The sequence below is a fragment of the Danio rerio genome, chromosome 23, assembly GCF_049306965.1.
Source record: "Danio rerio strain Tuebingen ecotype United States chromosome 23, GRCz12tu, whole genome shotgun sequence".
Lineage (NCBI taxonomy): Eukaryota > Metazoa > Chordata > Actinopteri > Cypriniformes > Danionidae > Danio > Danio rerio.
Genome location: NC_133198.1, coordinates 2,851,093 through 2,870,583, shown reverse-complemented (window position 1 = coordinate 2,870,583; position 19,491 = coordinate 2,851,093). Strand labels below are relative to the sequence as shown.

General features: G+C 41.0%; 1 protein-coding gene across 7 annotated transcripts in view; it reads right to left on the bottom strand.

The window, feature by feature from the left end:
* Positions 1-19,491, bottom strand: part of plcg1 (phospholipase C, gamma 1) — an 81,644-nt gene that overhangs the window by 2,929 nt on the left and 59,224 nt on the right. For 2 of the 7 annotated variants that reach the window (XM_073938161.1, NM_194407.1), the window contains 12 exon segments: positions 17,655-17,732; positions 17,427-17,530; positions 13,892-13,985; positions 13,598-13,664; positions 12,897-13,060; positions 9,628-9,724; positions 8,129-8,353; positions 7,384-7,532; positions 6,018-6,132; positions 5,489-5,650; positions 3,440-3,546; positions 2,603-2,853 (listed from right to left, as the gene is read on the bottom strand). In XM_073938161.1, coding sequence (XP_073794262.1) covers positions 2,603-2,853; positions 3,440-3,546; positions 5,489-5,650; positions 6,018-6,132; positions 7,384-7,532; positions 8,129-8,353; positions 9,628-9,724; positions 12,897-13,060; positions 13,598-13,664; positions 13,892-13,985; positions 17,427-17,530; positions 17,655-17,732 — 1,613 coding nt within the window. 7 annotated transcript variants of the gene reach the window in all.

Below are 19,491 nucleotides of genomic sequence, written 5' to 3'. Positions count from 1 at the left end.
CAAAGTCACGTTGAAAACGCGACGCGTGCCGCTTTGTTTACGGACCTCCGAGGAGTAGGGTAATGTGTGTGTGTGTGTGTGCGCGCGTTGTGTCCTCCGAGGAGGAGGGTAATGTGTGTGTGTGTGGGTGTGTGTGCGCGTTGTGTCCTCCTCCGAGGAGGGTAGTGTGTGTGTGTGTGCGTGTGTGTGTGTGCGTTGTGTCCTCCGAGTAGGAGGGTAATGTGTGTGTATTGTGTCCTCTGAGGAGGAGGGTAATGTGTGTGTGCATGTGTTAAAAGAGCAGGTACAGTGTGATAGGGCTGTGCAATTAATCGAAAATCCGATTTCGATTTCGGCTTTTAACGATTATGAAAAGCCATTAATCGAGATAAACGATTACTCCATCACGTACCGCCCCCCTTCAGTTGTACACGTGTGAAAACTCTTTGCCTCTGTAAAGCAAAGTTCCACGTGAAAATGACTAAAAGCATGAGCTGTAATGTCACTTTTGCAGCACAGGATGCGCATCATTCATATTTTTAAAAGCGCAAAAGAGCACTTGCTGTTGTGTGTGTGTGCGCCGTGCTTAGCCTCGGACAGGTAGTGCGTGTGTGTGTGTTTGTCTGTGCGCGCGCCGCGCTTAGCCTCAGAGAACAGAGCACACACACATCTAATGCCATCTTAATGAGAGCGCTTTAATGGTCAAATCCATGCACATGTGTCAGAGCGCAGTGTTAAGTGATTATTCATATTAATCCTCATTTGTGTAATAAACAAACAAGTTGAGAATCAAAAGACACGAGAAAGAGACACCATGTCAGAGCCGCACTATTCTTAAAGTGAGCGTGCGGTATTCCTGCTGCTGCCGACTGTTTTTATTATTAATCAATAATAAAATCAAAAATACAGTGAAGATGCTTAAAGCACAGTTTAAACAACAGATTTAACTCATCTCTAATAACTGATTTATTTTCTCTTTGCTATGATGACAGCACATTATATTTTACTAGATGGTTTTCAAGATACTCAGCTTAAAGTGACATTCAAAGGCTTAATTAGGTTAAATAGGCAAGTCATTGTATAACAGTAGTTTCTTCTGCAGACAATCTAACATTTATATTGCTTAAAGGGGCTAATAATATCGAGCTATTAAAATAGGTTTCAAAATATTTAAACCTGCTTTTATTCTAGCTGAAATAAAACAAATAAGCCTTTCTCCAGAAGAAAAAATATAGGAAATACTGTAAAAAAACCCTCTGTTAAACATCAATTGGGAAATATTTATATATAAAAATAAATTCACAGGAGGACGAATAATTTTGACTTGAACTGACAATCAACTTGACTTGAACTTTGACTTGAACTGACTTGAACTGATAATCATTTAATGATAATCAGTATATATAAAAATCAGAATATATAAAAATAAATTCACAGGAGGACGAATAATTTTGACTTGAACTGACAATCAACTTGACTTGAACTTTGACTTGAACTGACTTGAACTGATAATCATTTAATGATAATCAGTATATATAAAAATCAGAATATATAAAAATAAATTCACAGGAGGACGAATAATTTTGACTTGAACTGACAATCAACTTGACTTGAACTTTGACTTGAACTGACTTGAACTGATAATCATTTAATGATAATCAGTATATATAAAAATCAGAATATATAAAAATAAATTCACAGGAGGACGAATAATTTTGACTTGAACTGATAATCATCGTGATTACAATTATGATTAAAATAATCGTGACTATGATTTTTCCCATAATCGAGCAGCCCTAGAGTGTGACAAGCTAGGCGATCTCCTCGCCAGTGATTGGAGTTTTTGCTCAATAAAATAGTTAGTCGTCGATATTTTCAAGTCCATCGTCTGTATTTACATTCACCCACTGGCAGCTAAAATCCACGCCTACACTATGAAGCGTGCATGCACTGTGACTACTTCTATATTGTTGATTAGCTGCTGGGCATTTCAATCTGTCACGCGATGAATGCAGTCAGTGTCGACCAATCGCAACCGGCTGTCATCGGTCCAATCAGCGCAGATTAGCTTCGCGCTAGGGAGGGGTTTGGGAACAAATGAATCACTGATCGATTCATACGAGAGTCGCTGGGATAATGAGGTAAAAATAAATGCAGATTATAAAACCATGAAAGTGTTTTTGACCTTGCATGCATATTAGACTGTTGTTGGAGACCCCCAAAACCAAAATATGACCCTATTTCATGTATAATAGGGGGTCTTTAAGCCTTTAAATGTAACTTTAAGCTGAATACAAGTATCTTGGAGAATATCTAGTCTAATATTATGTGCTGTCATCATGACAAAGATAAAATAAATCAGTTATTAGAGATGAGTTATTAAAACTTATGATTAGAAGTGTGTTAAAATCTCTGTTACATACAGGGGGGCTAATAATTCAGGATTGTATGACTCTTACTCGCGTGTATTAAAAGACAAAACCGTATTCTTGTGTTATGGAGTCAAATTTAAACTTGTGGATGGACGGCAATATCAATGCAGAGAACTGAACCGAATCGACGGCATGATAATCTCAACAGAACCTACGCTGATCTCACAATGTGCTTCTCAGAAGTGCTTTACCTCCTGTTCTCGTGGTCCAGCAGCGCCTCCTGAGACACTCTGAAGTCCTCCAGAGGGGTCTGATAGCGGGCCTCGAACGAGCCCTCGCGCCCGCGGTACCCTAGAGCCTGCGCCGGAGACGAGGGCAGAGGAGACATGGAGGAGGTGGAGGAGACGGAGCCAGAGTCGTTCATCCGCTCGCGGCCCGTCTGCATGGCCATCGCCATCGCCCCAGCCGGAGAGAACGGACTCAACATGTCTCCATTCTCATGCTGTGGAGGGAAAACCAGGAGGACATCAGCACACAGCTACTGCACAATCATCACGAGAGAGCTCAACACGCTGCAATTTAAGGCGCCGTTCACACTGTTGACAGAAGAGCACTGCGCTTTTTATGCAATACCCTGCTGAAAAATCCAGCTTAAACCAGCCTAGGCTGGTTGGCTGGTTTTAGCTGGTTGACCAGGCTGGTTTTAGAGGGGTTTTGGCCATTTCCAGGCTGGTTTCCAGCCATTTCCATTCTGGTCTTAGCTGGTCAGGCTGGAAAATGACCAGCTAAATCCAGCTAAAACCAGCTTGACCAGCCTGGTTTAAGCTGGATAAAGCTGGTTTTGGCTGGGCTCCCGGCCTGGCAAGGCTGGTCACGCTGGTTTTAGCTGGTTATCTCCTAGCCTGGCTGGAAATGGCTGGAAACCCATGTAAAACCAGCCTGGTCGACCAGCTATAACCAGCCTAGGCTGGTTTAAGCTGGTTTTTTTCAGTAGGGTAGGCAACCAGCTGCATATGAACCCATCTTAAAACCTTGCGTGTTGAGCTTTCTCATATGATATGAAGATACTGTGGAGCGCTTCTACATACGATCATCTCATATCCCACCCGTCCTCTGATGACGTCCATGTGCACCAGCAGACAGGCCAGCTCCAGATCCTCACTGTAGCTGTTCTTCAGCGGGACCGAGCGGTAGCCTGCAGACAGACAGGAGGAGCAGCACTCATCAGCACATTATTTACAGGAGAGACCACTGAAGTAGAGGAGTCCAGAGAGGCCCAATGTCTGCCAGCCTGAACCAAATGCTAATCAGCACAGACCCTGTCCTAAATCACACCTTACAGGAGTAGTCCACAGTACCTGCAGTTGTGTTGATAAATAATAAATGCTGTTCTGTAGTGGAAAAATAGAATGATTCGGCGAACTATGTATTCCTCTGCCTCCCTGATATGATTTATATAAAACTGCTGAATAGTACATTACAAGTGAATGTAGTTTAATACCCTAAAAATGAACAGTGATCCCTTACTCCAGGGATGTCAAACTCAATTCCAGGAGGGGCGCAGTCCTGCACAGTTTAGCTCCAGCCCTAATTAAACACACCTGATCAAACTAATTGAGTCATTCAGCTTGTTTGAAACCTCCAGGTAAGTGTGTTGGAGCAGAATTAAAACTAAACTGTGCAGGGCTGCGGCCCTCCAGGAATAGAGTTTGACATCCCTGTCTTACACGTTCAGCCGAAAAATTATAAACTAACATAACTAGTTTTTTGACAGGAGATGGTGCTGTACACTTCACAAGCAAACCAATTTCTTACAAAAACCCTTTCCAACCTAAAATAATCATTAATAAAGTTAGGAAAGGGTTAAGCAAATTACAAGATTATTCAAAGTAAGCAGTGTTTACATTAATCTCCTGACATTAAAGACAACTTACATGGTTCAGCTGAACACACAAGCGCTCTTCCTCATAAGCATTGAGTGTGTGGTTAAAAACTAACCGAGAGCGCCGTCTGATGTTAAATACTAGCCTATAGTGTTGTCTGCTTTAAAAAAAAACTAGCCTAGAGCACCATCTACTGATAAAACCTAGCCTAGAGCACCATCCGCTGTTAAAAGCTAGCCTAGAGCACTGTTTGCTGCAAAAAAAGTAGCCTAGAGCACCATCTACTGTTAAAACCTAGCCTAGAGCACCATCTGCTGTTAAAAGCTAGCCTAGAGCGCTGTCAGCAGTAAAAAAAAAAACTAGCCTAGAGCGCCATCTACTGTTAAAACCTAGCCTAGAGCGCCATCTGCTGTTAAAAGCTAGCCTAGAGCGCTGTCTGCTGTAAAAAAAAACTAGCCCTAGAGCGCCATCTACTGTTAAAAGCTAGCCTAGAGTGCCATTTGCTGTTAAAAGCTAGCCTAGAGCGCTGTCTGCTGTAAAAAAAAACTAGCCTAGAGCGCCATCTACTGTTAAAAGCTAGCCTAGAGCACTGTCTGCTGTTAAAAGCTAGCCTAGAGTGCCATCTGCTGTTAAAAGCTAGCCTAGAGCGCCATCTGCTGTTAAAAGCTAGCCTAGAGCATCATCTACTGTTAAAACCTAGCCTAGAGCACCATCTGCTGTTAAAAGCTAGCCTAGAGCATCATCTGCTGTTTAAAGCTAGCCTAGAGCACCATATGCTGTTAAAAGCTAGCCTAGAGCACCATCTGCTGTTAAAAGCTAGCCTAGAGCACCATATGCTGTTAAAAGTTAGCCTAGAGCATAATCTACAGTTAAAAGCTAACCTGGAGCACCATCTGCAGTTAAAAAGTAGACTAGAGCACCGTCTGCTGTAAAAAAAAAAAAAACTAGCCTAGAGCGTCATCTGCTGTTAAAAACTAGCCTAGAGCGCCATCTGCTGTTAAAAACTAGTCTAAAGTGCCATCTACAGTTAAAAACTAGCCTAAAGAGTGATACTACTGTTAAAAACCAGCCTAGAGCGCCATCTACTGGTAAAAACTAGCCTAGAGCACCATCTACTGACAAAACCAGCCTAGAACAGCATCTGCTGTAAAAATAAAAACTACCCTTTGGTCATGACTGGTGGTGAACTGGACCATCCTGGTTTAGTAAGTTCAGGTAAAAGCACAGCAACAGTCCTTCAATTGGGAGCCGTACCTGTTTTGAGGCAGTTGATGGGGAATGTGGCCTGGGCCAGAAAGTTCTGGTCACTGAACATGTCGATTTCGTAGACCACAAAGCGCAGGAATGCGAAGGAAGGATTGCACACGGTGAACCTAAAGAGTTTCCTGGTCCAGGTGGGGTTCAGACCATTGTCTGCTGAGGGTCAAACAGGAAAATATCATTACTACAGGTGAATTACAGATGCTTACATCTTCTTTAATGAACCTTATTACACATTTAAAAAGTACAGCTCACCCAAAACTGAACATTTCCCCAATATTTACTCACACTCAGGTGGTTTTAAACTTTTAGAGTTAAGCTGAGTTTATTTCTGTCTGTTGAACACTAAAGATATTCTGAAGAATGTTGGATAAAAGCAGTCTACATCCATATTAAGAACAAAACACATGGAAGTCAATGACTGTTCTATGAACAACCAGTGATGGGAGAGTAAATAAAGACAGAATTTTCGTTTTTTGGATGAACTGAGCCTTTAAAGATGTTCTTCTGTATGGTGGTTCACCTTCAGAGTCTGTCCTCTGCTTGGCATTGTCATATTCTGCTCCGCAAACTTCAATCTCGATGAGCGGACAAACAATACCTCGACCGTGTTTGGGCAGGTGACGCGCTCCCAAAACCTGAAGGATACAAACACACTTTCATACATTAGCAGCTGACATTTGCTCACATTCCCAATTATTGGTCTGACTGTTGTGCACTTGGACAAAGAAGTGTCTAGTGTTTAGAGTACAATATAAACTTACATATATTCTAATTAACAGACAGGGTTAATAAATCCCACACCTATGACCTATTCTAGGTCATTGTGTAGTACAATATTTCAACAGCATTCTGTAGAGTGGGTGAAAATCTAGCAAAAGTGGATCAAACTTATAAACAGAAGTGTGTAATGTCGAACACTCACAGCTTTACACACGAAAGAGGAGGGGCTACAGAAAGGGAGGAGCTACTGAATAAGGGGAGAAGCCAGTGTTAAAAGGAAGGAGCTACTGAATAAGAGAGGCACTGCTACTGAACGGGAGGAGCTACTGAATGAGGGGAGGGGCTGCTGTTGAAGGGAAGGAGATACTGAATAAGGGGAGGATCTACTGAATAAGGGGAGGGGCTGCTGTTGAAGGGTAGGAGCTACTGAATATGGGGAGGGGCTGCTGCCAAAGAGCAGGAGTTATTGAATAAGGGGAGGAGCTGCTGTTGTAGAGAAGGACATACGGAATAAGGTGAGGGGCTGCTGTTGAAGGGGAGGAGCTACTGAATAAAGGGAGGGGCTGCTACTGAAGAGCAGGGGTTACTGAATAAGGGGAGGGGCTGCTGTTGTAGAGAAGGAGATACTGAATAAGGGGAGGCACTGCTGCCGAAGGAGAGGAGCTACTGAATAAGAGGAGGGGCTGCTGTTGAAGGGGAGGAGCTACTGAATAGGAGGAAGGGTTTCCATTGAATGGGAGGAGCTACTGAATAAGGGGAGGTAATGTGCCAAAGGGGAGGAGCAACTAAATAGGAGGAATAGATTCCGTTGAAGGGGAGGAGCTACTGAATAAGGGGAGGGGCTGCTGTTAAAGGGAAGGAGATACTGAATAAGGGGAGGGGCTGCTGTTGAAGGAAATTAGATATTAAATAAGGGGAGGCACTGCTGCTGAAGGGGAGGGGCTACTGAATAAGGGGAGGGGCTGCTGTTGAAGGAAAGAGATACTGAATGAGGGGGAGCACTGGTAAAGGGGAAAGACCACTTAAGGGGAGGAGCTGCTGTTGAAGGGGAGGGGTTACTGAATGAGCGGGGATGCTCGTGAAAGGGTGGGACCACTTCAGGGCTGGAGCTGCTGGTGAAAGGGAGGGGCTGCTGGGGGATGTGACATTTTAAAAGATAATGTTACCTCTATGCTGAGTGTGATGGGCTCCACTCCTCTGAGCGAGTGGCGGTCAAACGGGTCGAAGTTGTCATCCCTCATGATGGGCGGCTGCAGCACATATCCACTCCTGCCGTTCAGCATGAAGATGGCCTGGTTCATCTGCATGGGTTTATCTGAGAAGAACCAGCACAGCGTTACACCACAGAACCTGATCAGAACAACAGCCGGAAGGAACATAAATACTGAGAAATGCTCTGGATTAAGCAGGTGGAACTCCAGGTCAGTTTTGTAAAGCAATCTAGGCTAATTTTATATAGATGGAGCTCTAGGCTAGTTTTTAACAGCAGACGGCGCTCTAGGCTAGTTTTTAACAACAGACGATGCTATAGGCTAGTTTAACAGCAAATGGCGCTCTAGGCTAGTTTAACAGCAAATGGCGCTCTAGGCTAGTTCTTAACAGCAGACAGCGCTCTAGGCTAGTTTTTAACAGCAGACGACGCTCTAGGCTAGTTTTTAACAGCAGATGGTACTCTAGGCTAGTTTTAACAGCAGACGGTGCTCTAGGCTAGCTTTTAACAGCAGACGGCGCTCTAGGCTAGTTTTTAACAGCAGACGGCGCTCTAGGCTAGCGTTTAACAGCAGATGGTGCTCTAGGCTAGTTTTATAACAGCAGACGGCGCTCTAGGCTAGCGTTTAAAGGCAGATGGCAGTCTAGGTTAGTTAACAGTATAGTTTTAACACTTCTCCATGTGACTCCTGGTCTTCTCACCTGCGGTCTGGAAGTTGAGGGCCACCAGCTGACTGCCGCACAGCCACATGGGTAATGGGTCATAGTTGGAGGAGTCGAGGCGCTGGCCGCGCGGGTAGATCCGCGAGAGCTGCAGACGGTTATACTGCAGGAACTTCTTCCCTTTAACGCGGTTCACATACTTCTCTGCTTTAGTCTCGGGAAAGGAGGACATGTCCCGGAAACAGGCGCGCTCCGTCCCAATTTCTGTGGAAGACAGAAGACACAAAATATAAAAGATACATTTTACAAATATTGTTATTATAAATATATCCATCCCTCTATCCCTCTATCCCTCTATCTATCTATCTATCTATCTATCTATCTATCTATCTATCTATCTATCTATCTGTGTGGCTATCTATCTATCTATCTATCTATCTATCTATCTATCTATCTATCTATCTATCTATCTATCTATCTATCTATCTATCTATCCTTCCATTTATCTATCAATCTATCCATCCCTCTATCCACCCATCTATCCATCCATCTCTTTATCCATGCATCCATCTATCTATCCATCCATCCATTCATTTATCTATCAATCTATCCATCCATCTCTCTATCTATCCACCCATCTATGCATCCATCCATCTAACCACCCACCCACCCACACACCCACCCACCCACCCACCCACCCATCCATCCATCCATCATCTATCTATCTATCTATCTATCTATCTATCTATCTATCTATCTATCTATCTATCTATCTATCTATCTATCTATCTATCTATCTATCTATCTATCTATCTATCCATCTCTCTATCTATCCATCTCTCTATCTATCCACCCATCCATATATCTATCCATCCCTTTATCTATCTATCTATCTATCTATCTATCTATCTATCTATCTATCTATCTATCTATCTATCTATCTATCTATCTATCTATCTATCTATCTATCTATCTATCTATCTATCTATCTATCTATCTATCTATCTATCTATCTATCTATCTATCTATCCATCTATCAATTTCTCCATCTATCAATTTCTCCATCCATCCATTTATCTATCAATCCATCTCTCTATCTATCTATCTACCATCTATCCATCCATCTCTTTATACATCCATCCAACTACCAATCAATCTATCCCTCTATCTACCGATCCATCCATTCATCTACAATCTTACACATATACACCCATTTTTTATTTAATTAGTTTAAATTAATATTTATTTTGTTCTATATTGCATTATGCTTGGTTTTCAAAGCTTTGAACTAAGCGATTTTGGTTGTAATTTTGTATTAAGTTGTTAAGTTATTTTAAACCAGTCTTTACAGTTCATAGTTGATTCTTAGATTAGGTTTTAGTTTATACATTTTTAATCAGCAACATCCAAAACAACATGTGTCCTTTTCACACAGGCAAAGCTAACATCTCTTCGCGTTTGACCTGCATAAAAGGCACTGGAGGTTCAGGAGTCATCATCAGTGTGTGTGAACGTGAAGCTGCTGTCTGTTTTCTTACTGTCTTCATCAAAAGGAACCGGCCGGCAGTAGATGACCAGATCCGACAGCTCTAAAGCGATCTTCTTTCTTCTCTCCATCATTTTCCCCTCTTCAAGCTGACAGAAAAACACACAGTCAATAGATATCATCAAACATTTATGCTTATGTTTCCACTGTCATACGCTGTGTGGGTGTATTTTCAGCATTAGCCAGAAATTCATAGTACACTTAAAAATGATAGACTTGACTATAAAGCCTAAAGTCATTAGAATAGTAATGAGAGCTCATATTTTTGTGAATGTCCTACTGTGAATATTAGTGATGCTTCAAAAGGAAAAATTCTGGGCCCAAATGGAAACCAAACATTCTGGGAACAAATGGCCAAAACGGAAAATAATAGACGAATTAACGGTTTGAAAAACATTCAGGATGTGCGCACAGAGAGGTTGCAGAAGAAAAAAACTGCAGCGCTAGCGTTTACAGCAAGGGAATGACATCTGATGCGGTAGAGAGTTTGTATTAGAGATAAGTTATATTGATTACATATTATATATATTATTTACATAATGCTTTCAGTGTATTAGAACAGCTCGTCAACCAGTGATAAGTACAGTTATTCAGCAAAATTAACTTTAAAGTGAGCGGCGTTCGTCTGACAGGTCTATTGGCGATAGCACCTTCCCAATGGATACTGGATGAGATGAAATGGCCGAGCATCCAGCCCCAAATATACAACTATCTCATTAAAACTCCAAGTGATTTTACAAGAGAGAGTTAAAGATCTACAAGTCTTTGGATGCTTACAATGTTGTTCTGTGTGGTCATGTGCAGGAAATAATGCTCCATGATGACCAGATTCAAAACTATGTAGAGCTAAAAACTGAGGATCTGCCTAGCCAAAGACAAGGAAAGAAGACGGATCTGTACAAGGCCTGGATAATCATCAACAAGCAGAACAACTGCATTCTGACAGCACACTGCTCCTGTACGGCAGGGTATGTGAACATACATGTTTACATTTCAGCCTGAGCATTCAGTGTCCGCAGTTTAATTCTCCATATTTAACTGTTTATGCTGAAATCATTGCTGCAAATCAAAAACGAGTAATGTGTATGATTCAGCATAGCGGGTGAAGCATTTTTAATTAGGTCCTCACTCCATTTAGCTCTTATGATGGCCAAAGACGTCTGCAGTTGGCATTAAAAGCAGTGTGGTGTATGGTAAAGCTTAAGTTTTCTATTTTTGGACTTTCGATTTTGGCATCCTACTGCACAACACCACATGCTTGCTATTTTCCCTACAGAAAAATCCAGCTTAAACCAGCCTAGGCTGGTTGGCTGGTTTTAGCTGGTCGACCAGCCTGGTTTTAGAGGGGTTTTAGCCATTTCCAGGCTGGTTTCCAGCCATTTCCAGCCTGGTCTTAGCTGGTCAGGTTGGAAGATGACCAGCTAAAACCAGCTTGTCCAGCCTAACCAGGCTGGGAGTCCAGACAAAACCAGCCATGTCCAGCTTAAACCCCTCCATCCAAAATGTCCAAAACCCCTCTAAAATTAGGCTGGTCAACCAGCTAAAACCAGCCAACCAGCCAAGGCTGGATTAAGCTGGATTTTTCAGCAGGGGTAACCAGTCTCTTCTTTGCAACCGCTATGTACAGTTGAACCTGTGTGACGTCATGTGTGACGTAGGTTGGTGAATTCTCAGTTATTGATAATTATTTATTAATATTATATTTATTATTTGCTCAGTATTGTGATTTTTTTTGGAACCCACAGATTCCAGATGTTCATACAGTTGGCAAATATCGTCCTATAAATAAAGTAAATACAGCTGAAGTCAGAATTATTTGCCCTCCTGTACCTTTGTTTTTCTTTTTCAAATATAGTATGATGTTGAACAGATTCAGGAATTTTTCACAGTATTTCCTAAAATAGTTTTTTCTTCTGGGGTAAGTCTTATTTGTTTTATTTCCGCAAGAATAAAAGCAGTTTTTAATTTTTTTTAAACATTTTAAGGTCAATATTATTAGCCCCTTTAATCTATATATGTGTTAGATTGTCTCAAGAACAAACCCCTGTTATACAATGACTAGCCTCATTATCCTAATTTTACCCCATAGATATATACACTAGATATCGCATAGGGACCCTGAGCATGCGTCAATAGCGCCGCCACATTGGTACAGTGCTCCCAGAACAAATGTCATTCAACTGCACTAGTCAAGGCAGTGTTATTACGTGAAGATGCTGGACTTTAGCGCTGTCTACGGGTGTAGTAACGAGCAAACAAAGAAAACAAAGCACAAAGGCAGAACATTTCATAGGTAATATTAAGTTTTTTTCTGTTTTTGTATGTTCTGAACTTTTGTGCTAATCAGGTCACGTTATTGATGATAACAGTCACTTACTGCATTCACCATACGGCAAAGCAGCTCCAACTCGCACTAAACACTCGGCTTATGCTAGTTTTGTTGAATAAAATCAGCAAACAATGCAAAAGAAATATGACAACGAGATGCTGCGCTGCCAGAAACTTGTGTTATTGTCAGCTAACGTTAGTGAAAGAGTCGTTCGGGGGATTCATTCACAAACGAATCGCTCCCTCCGTCAGTATGAGAAGTGAAAGCAGGAGAGGAGCTGTGTTTCAGGACATGATTAGATCAGATTTAACAGGGAGGGTGAATAGTACATTTCTGTACACACAAACACAAGCTTTTTGTCAGGAATGCCCGTGCGGTCACTGATCCATCAATGTAGAAAAGTGATGTAAAATTATAATTTTCATAATTAGAAAAAAAAATGACATACTAACATACAGGAAAACTCCCGATCACAGATATATGTGTATGTGTGTATATCTCTGGCTTTGGATGGCAACAGTCCTCCACTGTACCTTGGTCCTGCATTCATTTCAAAGGAGCGCTACCCTGTACCAAGATGGCGGCGCTATTGACGCATTCCATCCAATAGACAACAACAGGCCAGGCGACATCTAATGTATATATCTATGATTTTACCCTAATTAACCTAGTTAGGCCTTAAATGTCACTTTAAGCTGAATACTAGTATCTTGAAGAATATCTAGTCTAATATTATTTACTGTCATCATGACAAAGATAAAATAAATCAGCTATTAGAGATGAGTTATTAAAACTATTATGATTAGAAATGTGTTGAGATAATCTTTTCATTTAATAAACATTGAGTAAACAATTCAGCGGGGGGCTAATAATTCTGACTTCAAATCTGTCCGATTGTTAGCATGGTGTGCAGCTCTACTGTCCTGCTGTACCTTGGCTTCAGATGTCATGGTGACCTCTCGGATCTTCACCACCCAGTCCTTCAGCTCCTCCTGAGAGCTGGCTGCGATGTCCAGCACAGGACCGGTGCGAGGAGACGCCACCGGCACCAGAGAGAAGACGAACTGACGACTGCCTTTCCCTTCAGGTCTGACCACTGCAGGACACACACACACACACGCACGCAAACAAACACACGCTCGAATATTAATCAGGGTATCTGGAGGCTTGTACGAGTTATATTGGAGACTTAGGCCTTTTTAAAGTAAACATGAAATCAAAACTAACATGTTGATGCTGTTAGCTTACATTGCTAGTGTGCTGAACAATTCATCTGTGCATGTCATTAAGAAAATAATAGTTTGCCCTTATAATCTTTAATTGAAATCTGGAAATGCACTTCCTGTTTGTTTCCAGCTATATTCTCAGATTAGGTCTCTCTGAGGTATTGGGCGGGGCTAACATACTTAACCACGCCCCTGCAGCTGTCAGTTTAGACATCAAACAGTAATGGTGAGCCGGTGGAGTCTGTTAGGCTGTAACAACTCTCTCCAAACCCTTTGCCAGATCTTTCTGAATGACACGCCCACTTCACTGCAGCCAATCAGCTCGCAGTAGACAAAACAAGCCACGCCCACAGTTTTCTTATTTAACACATGCTCACACACACACACACATGCACGGATATACTCACCGATCTGGCAGGAAGACACGTCCACACTTCCTCTCAGGAGATCTCCCAGAGGACTGTTCTCTGAGGCCTGCAGAGCGCACGTGTGGACACACAGAGAGAGAGAATAAAGGTCACAGCACCGCCGCATACAACACACATTCAACAACACATGATAGGACAGTACAACACAAAACAAACCCAGACACAACAACACAGCACAACATCACACAGAACAACACAACGCAAGACAACACAGCACAACACAAGTCCAGATAACACAACAAATGACAGCATACCACAACACAACACACTCACAGATCTGTCGGGCTCCACCGCCGTCGGGCTGATCTCCTCCACATAATTGGCCGGGAACCACAGTTGCTTCTTTCCACCGCAGTCACCCTTCCACCTGTGCGGAACAAACACACACACACACACACACATACTCTCAGCTCTCTGGTGTGCTTCTGAACTCATTTAAGAGAAACGGCCAATGAGTTCAAAACACACAAAGCACAGAGATGATAATAACACTTTAGGCTAGTAAAGCAGACTTTTGGCTAGTTAGACAGTAATGCTTTCAAAATGTAAACAGTGTGAAATGTAGATAGTGTATGTGTGTGTGTGTGTGTGTGTGTGTGTGTGTGTGTGTGTCTGTGGTTATAAATAGAGGAAAAACAGCAATGTGTTCAACAATACTGGCCCACAGCCAGCATAAAGACCTGTTCATACAAAAACAACAGCAATAACTGTTAGCAAGTTGGCATCTATAAACCAGGAAACAACTGTGTGAGTTTCCTATTTAACAGTGAAGCATCTGATTGGTCAGATGGCTTTAACTTTCCCTGATTGGTCAGATTGCTTTACTCTGCTCTGATTGGTCAGATTGCTTTGCTCTGATTGGTCAGATGGCTCTACCCTTCTTGGATTGGTCAGGATGCTTTGCTCTGATTGGTCAGATGGCTCTACCCTTCTTGGATTGGTCAGGTTGCTTTGCTCTGATTGGTCAGATGGCTCAACCTTTCTCTGATTGGTCAGATTGCTTTACTAGGCTCTGATTGGTCAGATGGCTCTACCCTTCTTGGATTGGTCAGGTTGCTTTGCTCTGATTGGTCAGATGGCTCTACCCTTCTTGAATTGGTCAGGATGCTTTGCTTTGATTGGTCAGATGGCTCTACCCTTCTTGGATTGGTCAGGTTGCTTTGCTCTGATTGGTCAGATGGCTCAACCTTTCTCTGATTGGTCAAATTGCTTTACTAGGCTCTGATTGGTCAGATGGCTTAACCTTTCTCTGATTGGTCAGATTGCTTTACTAGACTCTGATTGGTCAGATGGCTCTAGCTTTCTCTGATTAGTCAGATTGTTGTACTGTGCTTTGATTGGTCTGATAGCTTTACCTTTCTCTGATTGGTAAAATTGCTTTACTGTGATTGGTCAGATTGCTTTACTATGCTCTGATTGGTCAGATGGCTCTACCTTTCTCTGATTGGTCAGATTGCTTTACTATGCTCTGATTGGTCAGATGACTCTACCTTTCTCTGATTGGTCAGATCGCTCTACTCTACAATGATTGGTCAAACTGCTTTACTCCGCTTTGATTGGTCAAATGGCTCAACCTTTCTCTGATTGATCAAAGTGCTTTACTCAGCTCTGATTGGTCAGATGGCTCTATCCTTCTCTGATTGGTCAGATGACTCTACATTTCTGTAATTGAAAAGATGGCTCTACCTTCTGTGATTGCTCAGATGGCTCCAACCTACATTGATTGGTCAGATTTAATCTGCTCTGATTGGTCAGATCGTTTTACAATGCTCTGAATGGTCAGATGGCTCTACCTTTCTCTGATTAGTCAGATCGCTTCACTATGCTCTGATTGGCCAAAAATAATGTCTCCTAAAACATGTATTTCACCACAAATCAATCATGACGGCGTCATTTCATTTTCATTTCAAGCACGATGAGCAGTTACACACAGTTCAGATTCGCTTCTATATTTTTAAAGACAATAACTCCATTCACCTGCATCTCTGACATCAAATATTTGAGATTCACAAAAATCAGCTACAATAAACACAACGTGACATGGTAGATCTAAATGAGCCAAATAAAATGTTTTTAAAGCCGAAAAACAAGTCTTAAGTCTGTTATTTCAGTCTTTAGGATAGACCTTTTCCACCTTAGTAATCTGATTTAAGACAGTGAGAGTTTCAGTTCTGTGTTATTTTGGTATTCGGGCACTTTGTGCAACAGGTCTGCCACTATATTTTAATAAACTGCAACCTGTTTCTGTTTTCAGAAGGAAATTTACAAACTCACACTTACAGCAATGTGATATTGTTGACAACAGATATAAAATCATCCACATCCTCTGCGGCTAGTCAGAATGTGAAAAAAAAACACTATTGATATATGTCCGTTTAACTTGCTCAAGTCTTAAATTTGTCCTCTTTGTCTTTAAAAATACTCAACACTTATTCTTCTCTTAGGACAATTTAGAAAAACTTTTTGAATCCTTTAAACTTTGAATCAGTGAATTGTTAACTGGACACCGGCTCTGACAATCCTTGACTGGACACACTCGCTCTGACTGAATCATTTGAATCAGTGGATTATTAATTGGACACATACTCTGACTGAATCATTTGAATCAGTGGATCATTACCTGGACACTCGCTCTGACCGAATCATTCTAATCAGTGAATCAATCAATCAATCAATCACTGCACGCTCCCTCTGACTGGATCCTTTGAATCAATTAGTCACTGGACACTCCCTCTGACTGGATCATTTGAATCAATTTGTCACTGGACACTCCCTCTGACTGGATCCTTTGAATCAATTAGTCACTGGACACTCCCTCTGACTGGATCATTTGAATCAATTTGTCACTGGACACTCCCTCTGACTGGATCATTTGAATCAATTAGTCACTGGACACTCCCTCTGACTGGATCATTTGAATCAATAAGTCACTGGACACTCCCTCTGACTGGATCATTTGAATCAGTGAATCATGAACTGGGCAATCGCTCTGACCAAATCATTTGAATCAGTCAATCATTAACTGGACACTCACTCTGACTGAATCCTTTGAATCGGTCCAACATTAACTGGACACTCGCTCTGACCAAATCATTTGAATCAGTGAATTATTAACTGGACACTCACTCTGACTGAATCATTTGAATCAGTAAATTATTAAATGGAAACTCTCTCTGACCGAATCATTTGAATCAGTGAATTATTAACTAGACACTCTCTGACCGAATCATTTGAATCTGTGAGTTATTAATGGACAGTCTCTGACCGAATCATTTGAATCAGTGAATTATTAACTGGACACTCACTCTGACTGAATCATTTGAATTAGTAAATTATTAAATGGAAACTCTCTCTGACCGAATCATTTGAATCAGTGAATTATTAACTAGACACTCTCTGACCGAATCATTTGAATCTGTGAGTTATTAATGGACAGTCTCTGACCGAATCATTTGAATCAGTGAATTATTAACTGGACACTGATTGAATATATTGAGTCAATGAATCATTAACTGGACACTCTGACTGAATCTATTGAATCAGTGAATCATTAACCAGACACTCTGACTGAATCTATTGAATAAGTGAATCATTAACTGGACACTCGGACTGAATCTATTGAATCATTCACTGGTCACTCTGACTAAATCTACTGAATCAGTGAAACATTTACTGGACACTCGCTCTGCCGGATTAATTTAAACCAGTGAAGCGTTTAGTGAATAGTGAATGTTTTACTTTGGAAGACGACAAGTAAAAGTTTCTCAGAGTAAAATGGCGTGGTAAAGTGAGTTACTGTGGTACTCACCAGCCTCCCTCCTGTTTGTCCACGTTACTAATGATGGCGTTCTTGATGAAAGAGAGCTCATCATCCCGCTGGGCTTTGTATTCATACATGGCTTTAACTGTGCACTACACACACACACACACACACACACACACACACACACACACACAGAATGAGAACACACACATGCACACACACTGTACATAGTCTAAAAAAAACTGTTGTCGTGTGAATGGAGAGCAGATTTACCTTAAACGTGGGCATCTGATTGGCTTCCACATAGAATCCCGGGTTTCGTCCCTCATACAGAGACCCATAATCAGGCTCCTGCACACAAACATTCAGACAAACACCTTCATTAGAGACCAAACTATTAAGTAGGGCTTCAGGATGCTGGAAAAATACACCATATTGGTTGAGTATTGCGATATTTCTTACCATATATAACAGTTTCCTCTGTAAATGTGTTTTTATTAGCAGTGTTTATTCTTAGGTTTGTTTTACTGAGATTAAAATAAACAGATACAATATAATTTTCAGATCTAATTCATTCTAATTTAGATTAGAAAAACTGTCAAACATTTAGGGCCCTGCCATACACTACTACAAATAGGTGTGTTTGGCGTGATTTTTCGCTATTTTCAGACCAGCGCAACTGTAATTTTCCCGTTTTGCACTACAATACAAATCTATTAGCGCCACTTTGTGGACTCATGGCTGTGCTGGTCTATAAAGGAGGTGTGTTAAGGCGCATTGCTATTTTGAGGAACTGAAATAGACTGCCATTGACCAACTAAAACTGCTGTAAAGTCCAGCGCTGAGCGCGTTAGTTATGCACCTATGCAGGTCCAAACGTTTACACATCGATTAATACACACAGGATTTAAAGCAAAACACAAATATATTTACATATAAAAACAATTATAGAATTAAAATGTTACAAACATTAATATTTTTTATATAAATATAAACACCACTGCCTCCATGCCTTCTTCATCTTGGGGGGCTTTTTCAGTTTATTCATGATAATCTGCATTATTATAATGTTGTTATTATTATTATTATTATTTATTATCTGCATATTTATTTTGCTTAAATTAAAACAAGTTTAGATTTGTCCACCTGTGGGGTTTTGGAGACATCTGCATCAGCATATGGGGAATAAGAACAGGACTCGTGTTTAAAAATAACTCAGTTGTTTGATCAAGTTTTAATATTATTGTTAATTAATTTGTTTGCTGGAAATCAGAACTGACTTTAGAAATAATTTTGAAGCAAATCTTTGCACTTAACAAATTGAATTAAATATGTGAGCTAATGCATGTCTTCAGTGGAGTGAGTACAACACTGTTTCCTTACTTCACCAAAGTAAAGGAGTAAAGAGTACAAATAAAGTAAGGAAAAAGTAAAGAGGCTGAATGGAGGAGGCTCATTCTTTATCCTCGTGCTGCAGATGCTCTGTTGAATGGTTTTCTTGCTAGTGAAGCGTTCAGTTTTTCCACTTAAAAAGTCCACCATGTAAATGGCAAATGCGCCATACAACTGACTGGTAAAGGGAATGCGAGATGAGACTCTGATTGGTTTAAAGCACGTTATACTTAAAACACACCCAGAACTGATTAAGAGAATAAGAGAATAAGCACAGCCCTGTTAGACCATGCGCCGGGGCACAGAGAGTATTTTTCCATCCTTAAAATAGCAAAAGTGGATTCGGACACAACCTTAATGCTCTCGCAATCATACACTTTAGACTTTGCATCTAGATCGTTAGCCTTTGAAACACTATGCATGAGTGAAAACCTCAGCAGATGTTCTGACTCAGATTGTTGTTTCGACTCCTGCCATTAGTGTTTATTTTCAGTTCTGGGTTTAGCTTTGAGTTGCTCCAGCCAATAGCAGAACAGCAACCACTGGAGAGGTGGAGCTAAATATAGTAAGGCCCCATCTGATTGGTCAAATTTAAATAAAAAAAAGATGCATAAAATAAATATAATTTATTCCGTGTCTGTGATAAGTATACTGCAGTATACTATTAATCGCAAGGCTAAAAACGGAAATTAACGTAAACTAAATGAACTAGTATGAA